The 25,934-nt window shown below is 40.0% G+C and overlaps 2 protein-coding genes across 2 annotated transcripts in view; both read right to left on the bottom strand.

Moving 5' to 3' along the window:
* Positions 1-4,944: 4,944 nt before the first annotated feature.
* Positions 4,945-5,688, bottom strand: RNF182 (ring finger protein 182; the record flags this gene model as incomplete). Its single annotated transcript, XM_079933505.1, has 1 exon — positions 4,945-5,688. One exon carries the CDS (start codon positions 5,686-5,688, stop codon positions 4,945-4,947), a length of 744 nt encoding a protein of 247 aa, XP_079789631.1.
* Positions 5,689-5,809: 121 nt separating this feature from the next.
* Positions 5,810-25,934, bottom strand: part of LOC307192367 (uncharacterized protein) — a gene marked incomplete at its 5' end in the record, with an annotated part of 55,930 nt that continues 35,805 nt past the window's right edge. The window contains one exon of the mRNA XM_079933202.1: positions 5,810-5,899. Coding sequence (XP_079789328.1) covers positions 5,840-5,899 — 60 coding nt within the window. The 3' untranslated portion in view covers positions 5,810-5,839. The remainder of the gene's footprint in view (positions 5,900-25,934) is intronic.

Raw genomic sequence — 25,934 nt, 5'->3', positions numbered from 1 at the left:
AGATTTCATATCTTTGGAAGAATGAAATAATTGATTCAAGCAAGGATGATCTCTGGATGCTAAGGCCATCAGGTAAAAGTTTTTAGGGAAGATGATAATTTGCACGGTGCCAAAGTATCACCCCACAGATCACTTGCTAATTGCACAGGGGAAATGGTGAGACTTGGAGGTCACCCTCTTAACTGAGTGATGGGTCAGTATTTCTAATGGTGGGGCAACATTCCATTCATGTCTCATGTGGTGCAATTCCAAATGCATGGCATCATCTAAGACAACCTCTTGCCCCAAATTTGAATCCAACCACACTTCCAAACCTAATTTTCAGTTTACAGGAAATACAAGTGATAGAGTAACATTCAACACCACCATTTGCCTGAAAGTCAGACAAATCCAGAATGTGGGACATTGTCCAAAGTAACTGGCCTGCTTCAAGTCAATGTCACAGGGGAAACAAGGTGGGGTGACTGTTCCAGAATAAAGAGAATAAAATACACAACAACCAAATGCAACGTGTGAAGCTTAACTGGATCCTGGTTTGTGCTTTGTGTTTTAAACTCTAAAAGATATTTGGGGAACAAATAGAAAAATCTGTATAGACTGCTTATTAAATAATATCACAAAAGTATTTTTGAATGGTCTTAGATATAGTAATGATATTTTAGTTAGAGTAAGTCCCTTATGCTTAGGGGAGAGAGAGAAAAACAGATATAACAAAAGGTTGACTGCTGACAACTCTAAGTGGTTAGCGTACTAGTGATCACTATAGGGTTCTATCAACTTTTCTGTATTATTTTAAAACTTCATGAAAAAAGCTTGAAAAATCTTTTAACATACTAATCTGTGTTCACCTAGTAATCCTAATTCTACCTTCTGTCTCTCGGCTCCGGTGACCACACGTGCCCCAATTTCCATGCCTGTCCCACCTCCCTCGCTCCGGCTGCTCCTAGGCAGTCCCTTTGCTGGATCCTCTGCTGATCCTTCAAAGTTACAGCTTCAGAGCTCAGCCTTGGCCCTCTGCTCCCTCTCTCCATTTCTCTATTCCCTTAGCTTCAGTTGCTATTGAATGCCAAAGACTCCCAAATGTAAGTCTTCAGGCCAGACCGCTGATCTGGGGCAAATGAATCTGAACATTGAAAGAAACTTTCGTGCCTAAACCATCACACTTCACGGGCAAACCAAGGTCTGAAATGACTTACTAACAGCCTATTCTTTTCTCTTATGAAATGTAAAGGGGAAATGTTAATATGTTGCAAATCTATAAACTTCTGATTAATTAAAATGCTTATACAGAGTAATCGTTCCATGTAATTGAGTGTTTAATTAAATCAAGGTTCAACCACTTTTACAGACATATTAGCACCTACTCCTACTTAGTATACAAAATATTCAGGACATAATTTTTTTTAAATTTCTATTAAAGCACCTTCACGTCAGAACCATAGAGATTATCTGTACACTGAGTATACTTAGATTTGGATTATAACACAGATTTAAATGCTATAAGCAAACGAGCTGAATCTGTATTGTCTCCAGGACTCACTTGGAATTTACACCAATTTTAACATTTAGTTACCTGCATTATTACTACTACTACTACTACTATTCTTATTCTCTTTCTTCTCTTTCACACAAACCTAAACTTGAAGGGAAGACCCAATATTCTAGCATCTCACAGAGGAGTAAAATTCATAAAAGATCTGAGGCAAAGAGAAGTAGACATCTAACACAGGGGTAAAGAGGTGGAAAACATACAAGACTCAAGTTCAAGAGCAAACGGTTAAACTTTTTCAGGGATCTTACTTTTAACCAAACTGCTCATTGGTTTTGAGGAAGGTTCTGGAATAATTTGTGGTGCTTCTGCAGTGTTTCAAAAGAATTAGGGCAAGTATTTATTATTACCAAGAAGACTGAAAAGAGAACAATTCCCCAAAAATGCAGAAACATGCAGAACCGTAATTTGCCTCCAATATACTCTTTCAAGTTAACTAATTTCCATCTCTTCTACACCCCAGGACTCACAGGGCTCGTATTTATAATGACTGTCAGTTTGCCTATCAATACAGCATTACTTTGGTTTCCACATCTACCTGGTTGGCGGATTAAGAAATTTCTTCAAACTCAGGGTGTCTTGGAAGCCTAGTATCTCTTTACAATCAGGCAAATGCACATCACTTGAGGGTCTCTCAGCAGATAAGCATGAGTTCACACCTTAGGTTATGACTGGCACAGGTAACTGTTTTCCTTAACAGGTCTTTCCTCGTTTATGTAGATTTCAGGAGTGAATGAAACCATTACTCTCAATTAACATATGGTGCCAATTCACTAATTATCATAAGCATAAAACTGCTACATAGTCCCAAATTATTGCTACTTTGCCTAACACTGGTCATGTTTAATTATCAGGTAATTTTTTTAAACTTGCCCAGATCACACAAGATTAGTGAATTCCTAACTAAATTGGATTCTATTTTGCTGAGTAGCTCGGCAAAATCTGGAAAACAAATCAAACAAATTAAAAGCAAAAATTTTTATTATAAAGACAATGTTTTTATTTCATCTTTCCTATTTTTTCCTTTTTTTCTTTAAAAAAAGGTATGAAGGCCTTTTAGAAGTAGGATGGAGAAAATCAGCTTTGTCAGAAACTTCTGGAATCTTCATATGACAAAGGGATTAGCTTAACCAATGTTTTCGAAAGCTCACGTTTGCAGTTATCTAATGTTAAAAGCAGTCCAAAATAAAATTGAATTTCAACCATCAGTCAGAGAAATCAAACTTCTAGCTTGGAAATAATAACAATTTAATGGACAAACAAAACATCACTACAATAAATAAGACTGAAGCACTGTCCTTTTTTCATTCAACAGCACGAAGAGTTTTTTGTTGTCATACATTTAAAACTCTTTAACACCGAATTAACTTACTGGCAACTAAAAAAAAAAAAAAAAAGACTATCACAATACAAAGAGAGACACAAATTTAGCACTGCAGACATTATACAAAGAAGCAAAATGCATAGTACCCATGTCCAGGGCTTTCTAGAAACCTCATCCTATGATAAGTCACCAATTTATTTGATGTTACATTTCAGGCAACATGAACATTTTTTAAAAACCTTATAAATATATAAATCCGGACCACAAAACATCTCCTAAACATTATATTTACTCTAAGTACAAATGGATATTTGGAAATTGCATTCACAATGCTATCTAAACTAGATTTCGTGAAATTATAAGTGTATTTAGCTGTACTGGGGCTTAAATTCATTGGGCCACATCCCACATATACTTTCCTGTCATACCTAGCCTGGGCATATGTATTCTCAAAGTTAATAGTTACAGAATTAAAGTCAAACTACTATTCTAGAAATAAGTGTCATTTTTTTTACTGAATAAAGAGATTGGAACTGGTTCACTGTATTTCAAGCAACAAATGTTTCATCACAAACAAGTTAAAGTAGTCTTAGTAATGCCCCTTTCTAAGAGTTATAAATATTTAAATGTTTATCATCAGTAATGAGTTTTAGACTAAAAAGCTTTTTTTTTTTTTTTTTTGCCTACTTTCTGTGGGCATTCTATTCCCTCAAACCTAAAATCTGCTAACCAATTTCTTCTCATAAATATATACATTCAACTTCCCCTACATCATGAAAAGAAGTTCATTAACTCAAGTCACATAGCTTATGCTTTTATTTGAAATCGATTGCATAAGAACTTGAATCCATTCTAAAAGGGACTTAACAGGGATGGCAATAGTCACATTGCACTCTGCCCCTCCATCCTACTTCCTTGAAGGATCTTTTCGATTCAGGGTATCAACTTGGCATGATGTTTCTTGGCCATCCTTCTCCCTGACCTACTGCAACACAGTCTGGCACATAAGCCTAAACCATAGTATTTTGGTACAGCTCAGTAAAGCACAGCAAAATACTTAGGTTCTCAGCACATCAAACCATGAGCCTGAACAGCTCCTGAATTGTTTCTGGGTTTCCACTGCCGCAATTTACCCCAAATTGCTATGGGATTAAGTTGAGTCCGTAATAGAATTTAAAATACAATGGGAAAAAAACAAAATCCACATAAAGTTATGGCAACTAATTTGAACGGAACCTCACTCAGGATAAGGAATGGGGCTGACTGAACAACGTGGTTTAAAAAAAAGAAACTAAACGAAAATGCTTTAAGGAAAAGCTCAAATCAGATCTCTGAACGATAACTGCTCTGAGAGAATTTCAGAGAAGGCTGGAGAGTGGAAAATAAACGTGGAGGAAAGCGCGTGTCTCAAAAACAAGCGGCCACATTCCGCCTTGAAGTTTACTCTGATGCAAATTCCTCAATGTTTTTAATTCTCTTTAGTGATGCGGCAAAACAGGTACATAACTGAAACCACACAAGAGGCGAGGGTCCTCTTGGCAAGGAGCATGCGCAGAGGGAACCAGCATCCGGGCTGAGGAGGATCCACAGAAGCGCCAACAATGGGGCAGGGGCAGGGGATGAGCACTGAGCAAACAGGTGTGTCTCGGGGCTGCTCTCCTCTTGGACCACCCTCCATCCCCGGCTAAGATTATGAGAAGAGGAATCAGTTCATGCCTAACTGTCCACAAAGACCCCTACGGCAGCATAACACACCTGGCCCTGGCGTCTGTCTAGCAGCTCTGAGCAGAACCTGCCCTTTCTCTGGGAAGACTCAGAAGGGCTCTAGGAAGGCTTAGCTGATCCCTTTTTCTTTTTTGCTAACACATAAGCAGCAACGAACGTTTTTATTTCCAGCACACAGGGGAACCAACTGAGTCAACATTTTGATGGAAAACGGACCACGAATATGTGCCCAGTGGCTTTGTTCACGCCACGGGCACCGATCACAGAGAATGCGCGAGAAAAGATGGGCTAAATGACCTCACTTGAAACGTGGCAACGTGTGTCAAATTCCGAGCGTGCGTCTCGGTTAAGAGGACGGTGCCAAACAGTCTAGGAATTCGTGACAGACGCACTGGCAGAAGCCATATACCATCAGGATGACGAGGCTGGAAGGGACGAGGCTGACGAAGACCACCCCGAGGGTGACCTTCTTGGATACCAGTAAGTAGATGCCCAAGGGCAAGGAGCTGAAGTACAGCAAACCTAGCAACCATACCAACACCCGGATGGACGTCTGAAAGAGCAGGGACGTGCAGTTCCACACGGTCCAGTTGTGTGACATGGTGGTCGCGGAGTCGAAGCTGGAGGGCCTGTAGAACTCGACCACGGGCGTGGAGCTGAGCGACGGTGAGCTCTCCCTCTGCACCTCCATGATCGTGATGACCAGGCAGTTGGAGGACGCGTGGGAAGGGCTGACCAGCGAGGCCAGCCGCTTGGGGGTCAGCAGCAGCTCCGTGGGGTTCTCGGGCAGGCACTTTTTGCCTTTGCCACCACAAGTCAAGTTCACGAGGATGTTGCTGTCATCGGGCAGGCTGCCGACTTCGTCATCCGGCAGGCACGTCTCGAACCTGCAGAAAGGGCAGACGATGACGCCGCGCGGGGAGTCCCCGAAGTCTATGATCTTGTACAGGCATTTGGCACACACCCTGTGACAGCACTCCAGCACTTTGGGTTTCCTCTGTCTCAGGTTGTACCGGTTGTAACAGATCTTACACTCCAGCTCGTCCGAGACCTGAGACTCAGCGGCATCCTCTGACGGCTGACTGGCCATCCTGAATTCTGTACGTCCAGTCTTGGGCCAGATGGGTCTCCTTGAAGGACGACTTCGATGAAGCTGTCTCTCCGAATATCACATCATTCGAATCAGGCAGAGATGCACATGGGCAGGAAGAGGAGGGACAGAAATCTTCCAGGCATTTTTTTCAGCTGCTACTTATCTCTCTGTGTCTCAAACGCATATTTACAAAGGCCACATGAAGGGTCTGCAAAGGAAAAGAAATTCTAATATTGTGAACAGTTCACTGAAAAGCGCTTTATGGAATTTTCTGAGCTTCAACGATTAGAAGCGGTAGACTTGAAAGGTTAAATCCCCTTCATCTTTTCACACATTTCTGCCTCCAGGATAGGAAAGTGTTATCTCCATGCTCAGCTTTTTCAGTCCACAAATATGATAGTAAAGAAGGAATTAAGAATCGTAGTGGTGTGAAGTACACTCCAGAGCACTGTGGATATGGCTCGATATAGAGATTTTTCTCTCTGAAACTTGTAACAAATGCTGGCCTCTATGAAGATTGAATGGGACACTTACCAGAAATAGATGTTTGCAATTAAACTCCATTCAATATAGACTCACTCATTCAGCGGATCATTGGTATAAGCTCCAATTGTCTAAATACCCTCAATAGTGCTTAGGAACACACAAAAGAAGGGAAATCTTAAGGATAAAGATTTAAAATGTGTTTTCAGAAAGTGCTTTATAAAGATGAGAGCGCATTTAAATACAGCAGACGGTTCTCACCTTCCCAGTGTAAAGAAATCTGTCATAAATGCCTTCCTTATCTGACTGATCAATTTCAAACTTTTTGTTTCAATACTAGTCTTGCGAACCATGGTTGTATACATACATACACTCAAGGAAGAGTGAAGCATATGACACCTGACATAAGCATTAGAACCAAGTCAAGTCTAATTCCCAAGACAAAGAAGTAAACAGAGCACATGTGCAGTTATGTCTCCAAATATGAAGAATCGTGCATGCCTGGCTATCAAGAAGTACTCAAACTTCACCCACTTGCCTACGGAAAGCCTGATACAATCAACAGTCCTTAATGTTGACCCCTAGTTGCTATTACTACTGGCTCTGGACAAATGGCTGAAAGCTGAGTTCACGCACGTACACAGTCTGTTCTCAATTATTAGCACTAATGGAAGGGAGCAGCAATATGGGAAATCTCTAAATAATTTTTATTTTGCTTTAATATATGTGATTGGGGCGGTAGTACATTTGTCTTAAATTATGTTTTGCTTGGAAAAATAGCAAAATGTAATTGAATTTCTGAGCATACCCCCAAGCAATAACAGCAGAAGGCTGTCATAACAGTGCTGAGAGGGAGACTGCAACTCTGCTAGCATTTTAAGTTTGTTATGGCTCCTACTGCCTTAAAGAGAAGAGGCAGTGGGTAGGAAAACTTGGATGATTTTTGAAATCATGTATAATTGGTTTGTGAATACATATTATCTTCCTTTTTCATTATGACTTAGTTAATTTTTAAATTGACTTCATATCATATAAGAATGGATAGTATAATGGTTAGCGTGGCAAGATACTCTTGGTGGGAAAAGGAAGTCAATCAATAAATAGAATCTCTGGCATCAGCCAAAAGAATGTAGGTAGAGTTTTTTTTAATGGAGTGACTGTATATGAAGGCATGTATTTCAAAATTGCTACCGTAAGCTAATTTCTCTGTATCCACACTTACATGCAAAAAAGAATATATAGACACAAACATCAGCTCTTCTATCCCTTTCCCTTCCACGTGCCCAAGTCCTTGCAAAATGTGACTTTATCTTGCCACAGTGCTACAAAACTGGATTTTTATTCTCTTGGGGGATGAACATCTTCAGGACGACAGTCAAGGGACAAGAAGGAGCTCTATCCCTGTCACCACTGCCAGTCCTATAGCTGCCTGCAGAGGATGGTCCCTAGTCCTGGGCAGGTCACTAGTGACCCAATTCCTGGACGGCTCCCATTCCATCAGCTCTCTTGGTAGCCACACACAGACCCAAGGCCCATCCCAAGAGAACACGTTGTACTCTCTCTGCAGCTACTGTCCCACCCAGCCTTGCTGGAGCTGATGGTAACAGTAGAACTCATAGCAGTAACTGCCTCCATTACTGTCAAAAGGACTGATGGGCGTGAAGCTGTGTGAATAAGGAGAAAACAGAATGCAAGCGTATACATAAAGACGTCAGGAAAAGAGAGAGTAAAACATTCAGTGAGGATAAGTAAGCACAATGACATCTACAGGCACAGAGAGCCAGAGCATACATCTAGAAACACCCACAAAAGGCTTATGTGTAATGAAACTAGACCCCTACCTTACCTCAATCACAAAAATTAACTCGAAATGTATTAAAGACTTCAATATTTAAGACTGGAAACCATAAAACTCCTAGAAGAAAATATAGGGACAAAGCTCCTTGACATGAGTCTCAGCAATGACTTCATTTTGAATATGACACCTAAAGCACAAGCAACAAAATCAAAAATAAACAAGTGGGACGACATCAAACTAAAAGGCTCTGCACAGCAAAGGGAACCATCAACAAAATGACAAGATAACCTACGGGATGGAAAAAAAATATTTTCAAACCACATATCTGATGAGTGGTTAATATCCAAAATATATAAAGAACTCATACAACTTAATAGCAAAAAACCAAATACTCTAATTTAAAAATGGACAGAGCACAGGAATGGACATTCTTCCGAAGAAGATATATGAATGGCCAACAAGTACATGAAAAGGTGCAGAACATCACTAATCATCAGAGAAATGCAAATCAAAACCACAATAAGATATCACCTCCACCCCTGTTAGAAGGGCTATGACCAAAAAGACAAGAGATAACAAATGCTGGAGAGGGTGTGGAGAAAAGGGAACCCTTGCACACTGTCAGTGGGAACGTAATTGGGTGCATCCACTATGGAAAACAGTGTGGGAGTTTCTGCAAAAAATTAAAAACAGAACTACCATATGATCCAGCAATTCCACTTCTGGGAATGTATCCGCAGGAAACAAAAACACTATGTCGAAGAGACGTCTGCACCCCCATGTTCATAGCAGCGTTATTTACTACTTACAATACCCAAGACGTGGAAACGATCTAAGTGTCAAACATGAATAAAGAAGTATATGTGTATATACCAACTTCTTCATATATATGTGATGGAATATTATTCTGCCATAAAAAAGGAAATCTTGCCATCTACAACAACATTGATGGACTGTGAAGGCATTATGCTAAGTGAAATAACTCAGACAGAGAAAGATAAGTACTGTATGATCCCACTTAACATGTGGAAACTTTAAAAGAAAGACTCATAGAAAAAGAGGTCACTTGAGATTTGTGGTTACCCATAGGTGGGGTGGGGGAAGGGGGACTGGTACAAAGGCAGTCAAAAGGTACAAACTTCCAGCTATAAGATAAATAAGTACTAGGAATGTAATGCACAACATGACGACTGTAGTTTTGACAATGCTGTATGTAGTATACTTGAAAGTTAAGAGAGTAAATCTTAGGAGTTCTCATCAAAGGGAAGAAACATTTTCTTTTTCTTTTTTTCTGTATCTATATGAGATGATGGATAACTAAACTTATTGTGGGGATCATTTCACAATATATGTAAGTCAAATTATTATGCTGTATACCTTAAACTTACAGTACCGTATGTCAATTAGATCTCAATAAAACTGGGGAAAAATGAAAACTTTTTAAAAGGCGTATGCATATGTGAGAATACATTACACTGTCAGCATCTGACAATCGGCTGGTTACATTAATACTTTCTGTACCAAGCTTCTTACCATTAGAAGAGGAGTAAGAATGTTCTATGTTAGGCCCACCACCATTTTTAGTTCCTAATTCTGGGAACAAGTTATTCGCTTAAGCAGTATTGAGCTGTCTAAGAGAATAACTTTATTTTAAATAAAGCTTTCTTTTTTCACAGAAACACTCTTCATACCTTTGAATATGTCAAGATACAGTGTTATGATCATAATGTTCATATTTATAAAAATTCATATGGGGGCTTCTTGGTAACATGCAATGAAAATACTAAATGTTCAAACATCCAGTTAAAAAGATACCTACTTTAATTCTGAGTTTTCTAGCAAACCCACTCCATCAGCTTGAAATACTTCATCAACTCCTGCCTCTGCAAGTGGCACTTCTGGGCAGGACTGGCTGAAAGCCTTGAGCTCTGGTGGCATCCCTGGAAATGGCACCAGCACAAGTGTTTCTTTCTAGAATGGCATAAACAGCCCAGTGATTGCTCCTCTTGGGAGGATGGGGTACCAACCGTTAGAGTTCTTAAATACTTCATGTATCTCATTATGATTCTAAGGTCCCCCAAAGAACTTGGATAATAATCTGTAACTTTATAGGGTTACGATCAGTGGAGGCGTTAATTTGATCCTCTAAAAGACGGGCATTCCAGCCCATTGCCACCCTGCGTTCACTCCGTAATTGTGGGCAACAATTCAAATGTTGAATGAAAGAAGAAGCCAGACCGCAAAGAGCACATACTATATGATTCCATCTCCAGAAAGCTCAAAAAATAGGCAAAACTAAGCTGTAGTAGGGATGCAAGTTTAGGTAGTAAAACTAAGAAGAGAAGCCAGGTTGCGATTAGCATAAAAGTCAGGACAGCAGATGCCTTTGCGGTGGGGGGAGGAAGAGGGGGGCTGTTAAGAGGCTGACGAGGTTCCATCTCTTGACCTGTTGGTAGAACCTTGTGAATGTCCATGTCGTGCTACACCATCAGGCGGGACATTTTTCTGTACTGGTGTCATCTTTACAGTAAAAAGTTAAAAAAAGAAAAAAAATCCACGGCTAAATACATTAGCTACTTTGATAGCCCAGATTTTTCTGTCAATGGATATTTCAGATCAACTTATTTTTTCCTCTGTGATCTGTAAATTCATTCATTTTTTTCACAAAATTGAAATGTCAGTCATTCATTTATCACCCAAACATCCAAGCATCACTATAAATCAATATTAAAGAGGATGGAATCTTTAAGGTGAGCAAATCTGGAGCACTACTTGATGGGAACAACTGCTACAAGTATGTCTCACCAGGCACAGGAGAAAGAAGAATCTGGCATACTAAAACTGCCTTAAAAATAAATACATGTAATTATGTGAGGTGAGGGACGTGGTAACTAACCTTACTGTGGTAATCATTTTGCAATATATACGCGTATCAAATCACATTGTGAACTTTAAACTTACATAATGTTGTACATCAACGACATCTCCCTAAAGCTGGGGGAAAAGACAAATGCGAAAGATTTTCTTCTCCTAGAAGAACACCTATTCAAATATCTGAAGCTGACATTTCTCATTAATCACTTAAGCCTTTTATAAATCATCTGGGGTAAGAATATACAAGGAGATAATGACCTACTATAATTCTTATAAATCAATTTGAGCTTTTGGGCAAATGACTATTTTCATTGCCCTACTTAGTATTTGACTCAAATATTTGAGTCAAATACTCACTGAAAGTGAGTATTTGACTCACTTTCTCCACTACTCAGTTCCTTTGATATTGAAGATGCAAACTTGGCTTGTATTTCGAAGCAGAGTCCCTCCAGTGGATATCTGTTGCCTGCCTACCTAGGATCTTTTTTTCTCCTTTAGACCACACTGCTTCCTTCCCAACTGCCATGGCTTCTTTGGGGAGGTCTTCCCCTCACTCAAATTCTGTGGCTGTGGTTGGGTTGGTGCACTAATCGCAGTGCCTCCCTTCTTTCCCACGCTGTGGATCCGTGACCCAGCTGGCTCATTGCAGGACTCCACTAACCCCCTGCTCACAAGGACCAGTCCGGATGGGCATGCGGCTCAAACCAGCCCTGTCAAAGCTCCTTCCTAGGACTTTTAAAATTTGAAGCTTGGAGGAAGAAGAAACATGCCAGGGGCCAGGGGAAGGAAAATAGACCAGAAAAGGATGTATCAGGGAACTGTCATGCCATCAAGAGGGAGACTAAGAGAGAATAAAGCCAAAAACAAAAAGAGGAGTCAAGGAAGGCAGGAGGCAGAGATACAGACAAAGGCAAAAGACCTTTGATGAGAGCTGAACTGAGCCTCTGGACCTAATCGTGTGTGAGGCTCCCATAAGCCAATAAATCCCCGTTTTTGTTCACGCTAGTGTTTTTGGTTGGATTTCTGCTACTCACAACACAGAGAGCCAGGATACAATTACCATGCTGCATTTGACTTTGAGAATTTACTGTGCTTTCAGAGCTAGGCTCCTGCTTAGTACTGCAGAAATTATAAATAAATAATGGAATAAAACAACCCAAAGCCAACAGGACTTCTTTACTTTTAAATTTTCATTTGCACGTGTGTGCATACATGCATGCCTGCACACATATACACACAAATTTATATACATAAACATATAAATGTCATCATACATATTGTTTCTTTATTAGAGGTCTGTGTGTGTGTTTTATTTGGTTAACTTCTCCTCCTCACTTCCCTCCACTCACATCAGCCTGAATGCCACACCCTTGCCCCCAGTAACCCATATTAACTACCTGCTGTGTTTTCTTTCATATATATTTCCACACGCATATATTTATCCATGTACATATAATTGTAAAGACACCATAAGCACATTTTTTCCATTGTTTTTTTCTAACTACTATACCCAGTTTTCTGCATCTCCTTTTTCCCACTCAATAATGGTTCAGAAAATCTCTCAATTCAACCGATACAGCCCCGAATTCCTTTTTTATCAGCTATATAACGTTTCACCATTTGAACGTATGTAATATAGCTCACCAGTTCCTCCCCTGGTAAGCATCATGTATCTCCATTATTTTCCCCGACACTAACATTACTGCAGAATACAATCTTGTGATATACATCCGTGCAAACGGGTGTTTTATTTTTTTTAAGAGAACAAGGAGTGGAATTCTTGGGTCAAACAGATATTGCTCCTAACACATGTTGCCAGATTGCTTCCCCAAAAGACTGTAACATGTACTTCAACTCAGTAATATGAGTGTCTTTTCCTCTAACAGCAACAGATGTTATTGAGCTTTGTAATTTTTGCCAAGCTGAGGGGTGATGTATCATTATTTGAGTTTGACTGTTTTCTCATTTGTTGGCCGCCTCTGTATTTGCTCATGTCTTCATATTTTTTACTTATTTTTCTATTGGGTTGTTGGTCCTTTCAATTTATAAATGCTCTTTGTTTTTACAAGTATTAAATTCTATATCCTCTGTATTACAAACACTTCCCCAAATTGACTGGCTTTGCTTAATATCCTTTGAAAAGCAAAATATTTGACTTTTTGAACAGTCATATATTTATCTTTCCTCTTGCAGCTTCTGAGTCTCTGATCATAGTTAATATTAATATCGTATATGCAGTTCCTAATACTGTACATGTAGTTATTTTCTTACAAAATTATCCGTGCCTTACTTTTATTTTTTATTTTTATATATGGTGTAAGGTAGGATTCTAATTTTCTTTTCTTCCAGGTCAATAGCCATCAGTGTCAATTCCATTTGTTAAATAATCCACCATTTCCGGATTAACTAAAATTCAGTCTTTGTCATATATTAAATTCTCATGCATTCCAAGATCTGTTTCTGATTTTCTATTGTATTCCATTGATCTATTTGTCTAGCCATCTGTCTCGACCATAATAATTTGAATACCATGGCTTTTTAGTATATTTTGATACCTGGTAAGTTATGTCTCCTCTAGGGAGTTTTTTTATTAATTCATTCAACTATTTATTAAGTGTCTCCTATGTTCCAGACACAGTTATAGGTGCTGAAGATTCAATAGTGAGCAAATTCCCGTCCCTCCTGAGCTTACATGCCAGTGGTGTGGAGGGAGGCAATGGAGGAATTATATTCTTGGCTACTGGTAGCACTTAACCTTCTGTTATAAACCTCCAGGTCATTTTATCAAATTGAAAAACAAAACTGTTGGGATTGGAATCACATCAAATGTATACTTCAATATTAAGACTTCCAATCCAAGAACATGGTAAGTCTCTAATTTGTTCACAATCTTGATCTTTGTTCTTCAATAAGACATTTTCATTTTCTCCATGTTTCATGCCTTTCTTTTAAACTTATTCTTCAGTATTTTTAAGGTTTTGTCACTACTCTAATTTGTCCCTACTCTTCATTTCTAAGGGCCTGTTGCTATTATGGGGCAAGAAGGAGGCTTTTGATTTTATTTATTTTTAATCCAGCCACTTACCAAATTCTCTTATTCATTCTTACAGGATTTACTTGGAGTGTCTTGGATTTACAAGGTATACAATCATATCATTAGGGGAAAAAAAGATAGTTTTAGCTTGTCTTTTCCAGTATTTATTCCAGTTATTTCATTTTTCTTGTTTTAACAAACTTACCAGAAACTCTAAGACAAGGTTAATAATTCCCACAAGAATGTAAGCTCCATGAGTCACAGCCTTTTCTCTTCTTTACTCATTCCTGAGAACACAGACCAATACCCTGGCCCAAAGTAAGCGCTGAAAAAACATTTGTTAAATGAATAAGTTTAGTTTAGTTCCTAATACTAACTGTAAATTTTTGTGTGTTTTGCTGTTTAGGATGATACTGTTGGTTTGGTAAATGGCCTATTATATTAATGTAGTTTCCATTCTTAATTTATACTTTTTATTAGATGTGTCTATACATTTTATTAGATACTTTTTCAGCATCTATTGATGTGACCATGTGGTTTTCTAGCCCTAATTTGATCATGTGAGGGATTTCACTGAAAAATGTCCACTCGTGTTCTTGGAATAAACCCTACCTAGTCATACATAGTTGGGTCCTCAAATACACTGATGGGTTCTATCTGCTAATCTTTTATTTAGAATTTTACATCCGTATTCAACATTAAATTGGTCTCCAGACTAGTAGTTTTGTACTCTATCAGGTTTTGTAATTAAATGTATGCTTATTTTACAAATGAATTAGGGGCTTTTCATCATCTTCTTGAACAGTCCAAATAATGATAAAATTATTTGTTTTTTAAAGGTTACATAAAACTCAGCTGTAACTTCATATGATCCCCTTGCCTTTTTAAATGGAAGATCTTTAATCACTTTTCCAATCTCTTTTATGGTACTGTCTTATTCAAATTTTCCACTTTTTCCTGAGTCAAATTTAGACATTTATATTTGACAAGGAAATAATCCATTTTTTCTGATTTTTCAAATTCACTGCCATAGAGTTGAATGCAGTTATCATTGTTATCTTCTTTGAATTGCTCCTATAGCTCTGATTATGTCCTTTTTCTCATTTTGTCTGGTAAATATTTTATTCTTTATTAATTTCCTAATCAGACACATAATCTTTATATCTACTTTATTGCTTCAAAGAACCAGCTATTATTAATGTATTTATCCTTTCTATTATTTTTTATTTCATTAACCTCAGCTTTTATCTTTAGTATTACCTCTTTCTAATTTATTTTAGTTTGTTTTGTCATTCTTTTTTCTCATTTCATGATGAGATACACTTTGTCCTTATTCTTAAATAAGGAACACATTCAAAGGCTGTAAAATTTCCACTGGCTACAGCTTTCATTCTACTCTACAGCTTTTGGAATGAATCATGCTCCTTTTATTGATTTCTATATATCTTGTAAAGCGACTTTTGTCTCCTCCTTTGATACCAATGTTATAAAGAGTGATTTTAAATTGCCAAGTAAATAGTTTCTTTTTTATTACCTTCTCTTTTATTTCTAATCTTACTGGATTATGATCAGAGAACAAGAGCTATAAAAATCTCTTTTCCTTTGCCTTTGTTAAGGTCTTCTTTGTGGTCAAGTATACAATCAAGTTTTGTAAGTAATCCAGAACAGAATATTCTGTATTCGAGGGATGTAAGGTTCTAGTATATCCGTTAAATCTAACTTTTTTTATTTATTCAATTTCTCCATCTTGGGCTTCCCTGGTGGCGCAGTGGTTGAGAGTCCGCCTGCCGATGCAGGGGACACGGTTCGTGCCCCAGTCCGGGAAGATCCCACATGCCGCGGAGCGGCTGGGCCCGTGAGCCATGGCCGCTGAGCCTGCGTGTCCGGAGCCTGTGCTCCGCAGCGGGAGAGGCCACAACAGTGAGAGGCCCGCGTACCGCAAAAAAAAAAAAAAAAAAAATTTCTCCATCTTAGGGGTCTGCACAAAGTTAAGATGGGTTGAGACAAATGAGAGAGGTTTATTAAAGTGTCTCACCATAACTGCATTTGCATTTCTAATACTTTGCTTTACAGATTTAGTGGCTATGTTATTTTATACATACATGTTTATTTATCTTCTTAATAAACTGTGCTTCTTTAGAATCATTATATAATTTCTTTCCTTATCCTATTTGTGCATTTAACTTAAATATAACTTAAATACTAAACCTCATATTGCCAGTTCTTCTGACTCTATATTGGCCTGAGATCTCTGCCCATCTTTTTTTTTTTTTTTTTTTTTTTGCGGTATGCGGGCCTCTCACTGCTGTGGCCTCTCCCGCTGCGGAGCACAGGCTCCGGACGCGCAGGCTCAGCGGCCATGGCTCAAGGGCCCAACCGCTCCGCGGCATGCGGGATCTTCCCGGACCGGGGCACGAACCTGTGTCCCCTGCATCGGCAGGTGGACTCCCAACCACTGCGCCACCAGGGAAGCCCCGTCCATCATTTTTTTTTCAACTTGTATCACTTTGTTTCAAATGTTTCTTTAAAACACCATATACCCGGGTTTTGCTTTTTAACTTAGCCTAACAGTATCAAGTTTTTAATGGGAAAATTCAGTTCATTCACACTTAATGTAAATATTATTATATTTGAACTTATTCTTTCCTTCCCACTTGAGTTAAATGGTTAATTTAGAAATTTTCAAAAAAAAAAGGAAAGAAAAGAAAAGAAAAATTTCCTCTGCTATTATCCCTGCTCACCTTGAGGTATTGCTGATTAACTTTTTGTTTGGATGCTTTTTGTTTGATACTCTTTCCTTGAGTATTTTTGTTAGAAAATGGGTGATGACATCTCTGAATTCCTGCGTAACAGTAAATGCCTTTTATCCTGACAGAGAGATGGCAGCCTGGCTATGCATGTGACTTTCAGGCTGCTGGCTTTTTGTCTCCATTTTCTACAGAAGTTACTCCACTATCTCTAGCTTCAGATGTCACAGATAAGAAATCTGCTGCTTAGTCTGATACCCCTTAATGGTGGGTAATTTGTTCTCTCTGTCTGGAAGATTTTAAGATTTTGCTCTGTATTCTTAAGAGTTCAAGAACTTTTCCAGTACACACAGAGAATTCGTAAATCTGGCTTGGAACTTGATGAGCGATTTGAATGTACAGAGTCAAGTCTTGATTGTTAAGCTCAGAAAATTTGTTTCTTATATTTATTTAAGTATTGCCTTTCCTCCATCTGTCCTTTTTCTCCTTCTGGCTCTCCTGTTAGTCATATGTTATATTTCCTAGATCTATTTTCTCTTGTGATTTCCATCCCTTTATATTTTTGTTCCGTGCTTTCAGATTCTTCCACTTCACCTACCTGGCTCCTCATTCAGGTCTCAGGAATGATCATCGTCTCCTTCAATTCATTTACTGAAACGTTTGATTGGAAACGCATGCCCTTCATCTCTAAGAAGTCTTCTTGTGCTGCATTTAAATCTCCTTATGTGCTCCTACTATTTTTTGTCCGCTCGGCGTCTGTCTCCAGCTGTCCCTCTGTTACATCACTGGGGTTCTGGTCTGATTGTTGGAGGACCCACGTGACTACACTTCCGTGAAAGGTGGGAGCGCAGTGGTCTCTACTCCTGCGACCTCACAGAGTGACAGCAGACAGACACCAGGGTCCTGCCAAGTCACCAGGAGGGAAGTTTCTTGCAAATTTTCCTCACACCCTCCCAGCCTACAAGACAGGGAGGATTCACTCAGCCCAAGTGTTCACGTTCTCCTAGGTCTCTTGTGGGATACACATCACAAAGACACTCACGTACATACAGTGGGATGAGGGCAATTTTCAATGTTCCTCCCAGAAGTACCCCCAGCCTCTGTAGGTCAAGCTCTTTATAGCATCCAGTGCATTCTGGTCCTCCCCCAAGACTCATCAGATGGCAATCTTCACTGCCAGCCCAGCCCAGCCCAGGAAGAAGGCCCTCACCTGTCCCCCCTCACCTCCAACTTCCACAGAGCTCAGGATTTCACCTGAACCCAGGGCTCTTTTGGCGCCAGGAACGGTTTGGGTCAGGAGAGCCAGAAACAGTAGAATTGAGACTGGCTGGTTAGGGAGCCACTGTATCCTGCTATCTTCCCAGAATCCTTGCCAACTGTAATCCCTGGATTTTTTTTTTTTCAAATATTTATCCAGATGGGAAAGGTGGGAATTTGTGATAAAAGTTTAATTTGAGGAGAACACTGTCAGTCCTAATCACGTTTAGTGACTATTACATAAAGATATGTTCAAACTTTATTTCTTTTAATCCCTAAGTTCATACCTTTTTTTTTTTATTCTCCCTTCTGCACATTCGTTTGTTTTCATTCTTCTGTAGCAAACTGTCTAACCCCAAGAATCAATAAATATGACACCCGAGAGTATAAGAATCCTTTTACTTTCCCCTTGGATATCTCTCCTAAATTATACCTCTCAAGTTCCACATTTTATTTCAGAGAGTTGCATTAGCACACACCATTTATACCAAAAAGCCAGTAGATAAGGATTCTTCATATTTTTCTATTTCAAAAACATTCAGGGCTTCCCTGGTGGTGCAGTGGTTGAGAGTCTGCCTGCTGATGCAGGGGACACGGGTTCGTGCCCCGGTCCGGGAAGATCCCACATGTCGCGGAGCGGCTGGGCCCGTGAGCCATGGCCGCTGAGCCTGTGCGTCCGGAGCCTGTGCTCCGCAACGGGAGAGGCCACAACAATGAGAGGCCCGCGTACTGCAAAAAAAAAAAACCCCACTCATATCTACTTTTTAAAACTTAGACCATTCAGGGTCTTTGTTCGGGGTTTCCTTCCCCAGCTTTTCATGATGTAACTCATCTATTTCAATCTTAAATTTACTAGTAGACCATTTCATCTAAATACCCTTTGGCCTTCCCCCATCATGCGTAGGGGTAGTAATATGGCTATGGTCATTCTCCACAGCCCTGTACAGCCTTTGCAATGTGACTTTCCATTCAGCCCATCAATGGCTGGAGGAATCTGCTTCCCCATCCCTTAAATGGAGGCTGGCCTTGTGACTTGCTTTGACTCACAAAGTTGAAGCGACTTTGTGAGAGTTCTCAACCCTGGCCTCAGGGTGCCTTGCAGCTTCTGCTCCTGGCCTCTTGGAACTTTGGGCCACTATGTGAAGAAGCCCAGGCTAGGCTCCCTGAAGATGAGAAACCAGAAAGCGGGGTTGGGGGCAGGGGGAGCCCAGACAAAAGCCAGACCAACACCAGTCATGTGAGTGACACCATCATAGACCAATCAGCCTCAGATGAACCACTAGTGACTGCAGCCACTTGTAGGTGTGACCCAGAGAGAGACCAGTGAAAAAGTCATCCCAGTAGAAAATGCTGACCCGCAGAATCATGAGCAAACAAAACGACTGCTGTTTCAAGCCACTAAGCTTTAAGGTGGTTTGTTTCGTAACAACAGGTGACCAACACGTCATGCTAAACTATCCCTTTCCAGAGCTGATCCAAAGCTGATCCAAAGCTAATCTCTGTCCCAAAGAAATTTTCTTCATTTATCCACGGCTATCATCCCACCTAGAAGACTTTCTTACACACTTTGAAACTGCCTAACTCTGTAGTTTTGGAAATTTGTGTTTGTGTTAGAAAGTTCTTGGTCAAAATAAAGTTCCTGTATATTCTTCTGTATATAAACTTCTATAATTTTTACTATAATGACTTCTGTTAATTCAGAGAGTTTCTCTAAGAAGCTCAAAAATTTTAGAAACATTGCATAGCCTTCACAATAGTGAAGGGCACCATAATTCCCATTCAATAGATGTGTAAATGCCCATGAAAGGTAAGCATTTTTTCCAAGATCACATAAAAAGTCAGGACAAAGGGAGCTCAAAAAATAAGCCATCGCTGTGATCCTGTTTTTTGCCTGCCCAGGGCTCTATCCTGTGTCTCACCCCACTGTCCACATGAATTATATTTATACGTCTCGGGGTGAGTTTAGTTTCTTCCAAGTATTTCTCATACAGCTTTCATTTAGCCTGAATCACGCTCACAGAGTTCATCAACCATTTTAATTTGTCGTTAACAAGACAGGTTATATTTCCCCCTTATGAAACAGCAACACTGCCAAGTTTTGATTCTCATTTCCTGGATCCTCCTCCCATTATAGAAAATCAACAGTATTAACATTGCTCCCTACTTGAGAGACAATCCCTTTTAAACGGCTCTCTAACCAAAAAACTGATACACATTAAGCAACTGTCATTTTCATTATCTATGGTTCCTGTTTCTAGAGATGGTGCTAAAGACTTGCTTCTATCTTTAATTTCTTTTTGTGCAAAATGGAACATCATTATTCAAACATAGTCAGGTTTTGTTCATCAGTTTTTTATGACATCCTAAATTGACTAATAGCTCTCCCCTACCCCCAACATACGAGAGATTCGGACACTTCTAGCACCATCCTTCTTTGTGAATAACCGACGCAGGACATTGGTTTTAAGCTCAGCTACTGATAAATGACACACACATGCTATCTCGCTAATGCCAAATCTCTCATTCACAAAACCCTGCACTCCAGATCTTAGTGTTTACGGCATTTGAGTCTCAAATTAAGATTAAACCATACACGTGGCATCTACCCTCAAGAAAGTCCAGGTTTTCCATATAGAGATTTGTTAAGTTGGCTTCCAGTTAGACTTTAAAAGGCTCGCATTACTGTTAATGATTACAGATCGTCAATAATAAGCTGGTCTCAGTCCCAATTATTACAGTTCTCCCTTAGGGAACATTAACACTATTTAAGCTTTTGTAGAGCGTGATAGGCTCAGATTTGGGGGTTTTGCTATGCCTTTACATTAAGAAAAATCCTTCTTGTCATAATAAAAGGCTCTGGCTTAGAAAACCCTGGAAGAAGAGGCTCAGCAGCTGCCGAGCGCTCGTTCTTGAAGCATCAACAGCTGACTCTAAATGCATTTAACCCCCAACACCAATAACCCTTAATGGCTGCTTGGCAGCATTCTGAGCACTTCCAGAAACCTCCCCTCAGAGACTGAAACTCTTACCTTACCCCTCCTCCAAGACCAAGCACTTTAATTTGATGGGGAACCATAATCTATTTATTAGAATACAGCCAAGTTAATGACCTAGAGCTCCAGGCTGTAATTCTGGCTCAGAGGCCACTATTGAAACAGATGGAGAAGGGATTTACAATGCATCATTTGCCAGAGCTTTTAAACCAGTGAATGTCCAGCAACGAGGGAGAAAAGGCAGGTACCCCTCACCCTACGTATAGCCACGCCTGCAGCCTTGGGACCTGTGCAGCCAGAAGCATGGCCACCGCCTGCAGGCAGCCTGAAGTGGAATCAGGAGACCTAGATGTGGGGCCTGACTCCAGGACTGACACGTTATATATGAGCTTGGACTAGCAGAGAACATCTGCCTCACAGGTTGTTGTAAGGACTCAATGGAATCATACGGGTAGAAATATTTTACATAAGTTAGCACTATAGGGATGCTATTAGAAATTTAGAAATAATGTATCCATTGACATTAAGTACTTCAGCATTCTAAACTGGCAGTAGATATAAGATATGCATCAAACACAGTATCAAAAGGTACCCAGGTTTTCTATCTATAGATAGAACATACAGTAAGTAAGACGTAATCTACCAAGTGTACAGGATCCTAATAATCTCCACTACCTGATAAGATGAAAAGGAAATTTCATTCGTTTTTTTTTCTTCTTTATTCTATCTATATGGGGCACGAACAGATAATGTATAAGTCTTATAAGTTTAGGTTGTTTGCTTGGTACCTTACTCTTTACTTGGAAGACGCAAAGGTATAACATAAGAAGATAAAGCGTTAATAGGAATATAGGTTGCAAATTACATTATTAAAAGTGACTGAGCCCTTTCCCATTAGACAAATCTCTTTGCTATTAATTCCTTTCCCCACAATTTCCCTTGGTCAAAATTTAATAAAACTCTCTAATCATATCAAGAAAGAATCAAATGATCAAAGAAACTAACATAGGTGTTTTGCACAATTTCTACAATTTCAAACTTAGGTAGAAGTAAGTTAATTATTTTAATGATTGTTTCACTAAATGAAGCTAATCTCACACACACACACACACACACACACACTCTCTCTCACACATACTCAAATGTTCCCTCTTCTTCCAAACCAATATAACTGCCTTTCTTCTGGAAGACAGAGATGATATACCTACTGGTATATCGCCCACACCCCTCCTCCTGAGACCCTCTCTTCTCATCCCTGCCGGGATGCCACGCTTTCCCAGCTCTCTTCCTGACCACTCTTTCTCCGTGTTCTCTACAGCTCCTCTTCTACCAAATCCCCAAGAACCTGGTCTTGAGCCATTGTTCTTCTTATTTGCAATCTTTCCCCCAGATCATCTCGTCTGCTCCTACAGCTTTAAATACCACCTGACAGCTCCCCCGATTCTGTGTCTGCAGCTCATACCTTTCCTCTGAGTTCCAGACCGCCTACTGGACCCCTGCCCTTATATTCTTACCAACCTTTCAAACGTAAGTTAAATCTAAGACAAGTTTGGATCTTCACTTCTAACCTCACCCAACACAGTTACCCCATCATAATAAATGGCACCACCGATTCTCTGTTCTGCAGGCCACAGTCTAGGCGTCATGTTTGACTGCACACTGCGTCTCACTCCTCACATCCAGCCCATTGGCGGCATGAGTCAATTCTACCTCCAAAGTGTCTCTCCAAGCTTCCAGCGTCACCCAACATTTGATCTTATCCATTACGATACTGCCTCCTAACTGATCTTATCTTCCTGCTTCTCTCTTGCCCTGGTACAAACCCTTTTCTTTGCAGCAGCCGAATATAAGCTTCTAAAAATGTGAATTAGATTATATTTATATAGACATCACGCTGAGGAGGTATATACTTTGTCATTAAGGCTTTTACATTTTCTCTAAATGTTTCCTAATATACTAAGCAAAACAGTCACCACCGTTCAATAGTTTTCTGTTACGCAGACAGTAGAATCCGGACTCCATACAGCACGGTGCTCACGGTACAATCTGGCCCTTGCCTTCCCTCCAGTCTCGTCTTGAGTCACCGCCCACATTGCCTTCCCGTCACATCTGCCTTTGTTAAGTTCCAGGAACAGTCCAAACTCTATCCTGCTTTAGGCCGATATGAAATGTCTTTGCCAAGCTCATTCCTTTTTACTGATCTCAACTTCGACAGAAAGTCCTCAAAGAGGGCCTCCCTAATTACAGGTATCCCCCGCTTTTCGAAAGTTCACTTTATGTCACTTCCCTTTTACAAAAGACCTACCTTAATACCTGTTTTTGCTAATCGAAAGAAATCTATGGAAGATTTTCAATTTTATGAAAAAAGGCGACAAGCGAAAACAGTGTTCGGTGTTGGTTTTGCAGCAACCGTTACAGAGGCAGCGCGCACCCCAGCAGCAAGAGGGGCCCCACCAAGCTCCTTCCTAGGGACCGCGCTCAGCATCTCAACATCTCAGCATCCAGCCGCCATAGCTTTGAACTGTGTCTGTAAGCATCTGTACTTTTCCTCAATTTACTTTGTGCAGCTGTTAGCAAGATGTGTCCTAAGGTCATTGCTTCTTCGCTTTACACCATTTCGGCTTAACGAAAGGTTTTATAGGAACACTCTACCTTCAGATAGCGAGGAAAACCTGTACCTTATTTTTTTAATTCCTTACCCTTTATTTTCTATTACAGCACCCCGTTTACGTTCTTCAACAGACCTCTACAAGCCCAATTTGACTAAAAATTCGTTTGTCTACTCTTGATGTCCACAACTAAAACGTCAACTCTAAGAATACAAGAGCCATCGATCCACCGTTTACCACTGTAGCACAAGCGCCCAGCAGAAGCCAGCACAGAGTAAATACTCATTAAATACTTGCCACGTAAATAAATAGACTGCGTTGTCTCCAAGACTCCTCCTATCTCTACCAATGTGTGATGATGGTACAACACACCCTTCTAAGTGTGGTGAAGTCAGCACGTTGTCTTGGTAAATATTCTTGAATACTATACATTTTTAATCCAGATTTTTAAATTATAAATCTAACACCCCACCATTTCTGTAAAGAAATATTGAATCTGATTATCTGAACTCCCCAAGAAATCTTTAACTGTAAAAGTATGTAAGGGGCTTTTCTGGTGGCGCAGCGGTGAGAGTCCGCCTGCCGATGCAGGGGACGCGAGTTCGTGCCCCGGTCCGGGAAGATCCCACATGCCGCAGAGCGGCTGGGCCCATGAGCCATGGCCGCTAAGCCTGCACGTCCGGAGCCTGTGCTCCGCAACGGGAGGGGCCACAACAGTGAGAGGCCCACGTACTGCAAAAAAAAAAAAAAACATTAAGCTCTTTAAAACTGTCCATTTTTTTCCCACTAGGCACTAATGAAAAACCAAAGGGTATTAAATCAAATTTCAGATTGTAGGCTAACTAAATAATACTCCATTATGAACATTTAAATGTCAATTTTGCTTTTAATAGCAGTGACCCAGTCATGATTAAAAACAAGTGTTTTAACATAGATTAAAAACCATGTAAAACTTCGAGAAGGAATCTAATGGCTGAATTTGAATGAATTTGAAAAACATTGTTTTTCTTACCTAATAAAACTGAAAACTAGAGCATCATGGATTCTACAGCTGCAGGTGGAGACCACTGATTTATTGTATGACAAGTGTACGTCAAAGACATTCTGCTGGACAGCTAAAAACGCCTAGGAAGTGCCACATGGCTGCAGTGTGACTATTAAGACACTAGCCACTAGGCTCTCCTGTGCATCTACAGGGCCTAAGCCTAGCAGGACTGAAACATCAAATATGTAAAAAATCAGTAATTTCGGGACTTCCCTGGTGGCGCAGTGGTTAAGAATCCGCCTGCCAATGCAGGGGACACGGGTTCAATCCCTGGTCCGGGAAGATCCCACATGCTTTGGGGCAACTGAGCCCATGCGCCACAACTACTGAGCCTGTGTGCTGCAACTACTGAAGCCCGCACACCTCAATGGAGAGTAGCCCCCGCTCGCCACAGTTAGAGAAAGCCCGCACGTGCACAGCAACAAAGACACAACACAGCCAAAAATAAAATAAACACATAAAAATTTTTTTTAAAAAAATCAATAATTTCATGATGATATTTAATAAAACAAAATGACACCTTTGGAAGATGCTAGGAACCCAACACCTTATTCTGAAGATGTATAATAAATAAAGGGAAAGACTCAAGCATTTACCCTGCCTTTCCTTGGCAAACAGTTCCTTAGGGTAGCCAAATAACTGATGGGGCAAAATTCTTCTTTATAGAAGCGTTTCATAAACAAAGAAAGAATGACAGAATCATAATATTATTTTGCAACCCCTAATGAAATAACTGATGTAGGTCAGGAGTTGGCAAATAAGGGCCAGCAGGCCAGATCTAATCTGGTAAATAAAGTTTTATAGGAACACACTTATACCCACTCATTTACATATTGCATCAGGCTGCTGTCTGCAATGACAGAGACCATATGGCTCTTAAAGCCCAAAATATTCACTATCCAGCCCTTTACAGAAAATGTTTGCCAGCCCCTGATCTAGACAATAATTATCAATGGTTGCTAAAACCACTGGGCACAAAGCAGATGGGGAAGTTTATGATGGATGGATCAGGCTGACAACACCTGTTCACAGGTCAAACTTAACCTCACAGACAGGGGGACCAGGTAGTATGTGCTCCCTGATGTCCTACAGTAGAAAGTATATACCATCCCGTCCTGAAATCTTGCCAAAAAATGGAAAATCTGTCAAAGCTTTGGTTCTAATTACCAATTTACAGGAAATATAGGGGACAGAAAAATTAAGCTACACCAGGGGGTATAATTAGCAAAACTCCACACTGTGGGAAACTCTACAGGCAAAGGATCTGTTTTTTTTTTTTTTTTCAATAAATTGCAAGGGGGGAAAAAAGGGTGAACCTATAGATTAACAGTGTCCTAAGACATTTATCAGCTAAATGCATGTGTAGTCCTTATTTGGATTCTGACTCTAACACACCAACTGGG

Source organism: Stenella coeruleoalba, assembly GCF_951394435.1.
Source record: "Stenella coeruleoalba genome assembly, chromosome: 10".
NCBI classification, from domain to species: domain Eukaryota; kingdom Metazoa; phylum Chordata; class Mammalia; order Artiodactyla; family Delphinidae; genus Stenella; species Stenella coeruleoalba.
This window is presented reverse-complemented; position numbering and strand designations above follow the sequence as displayed.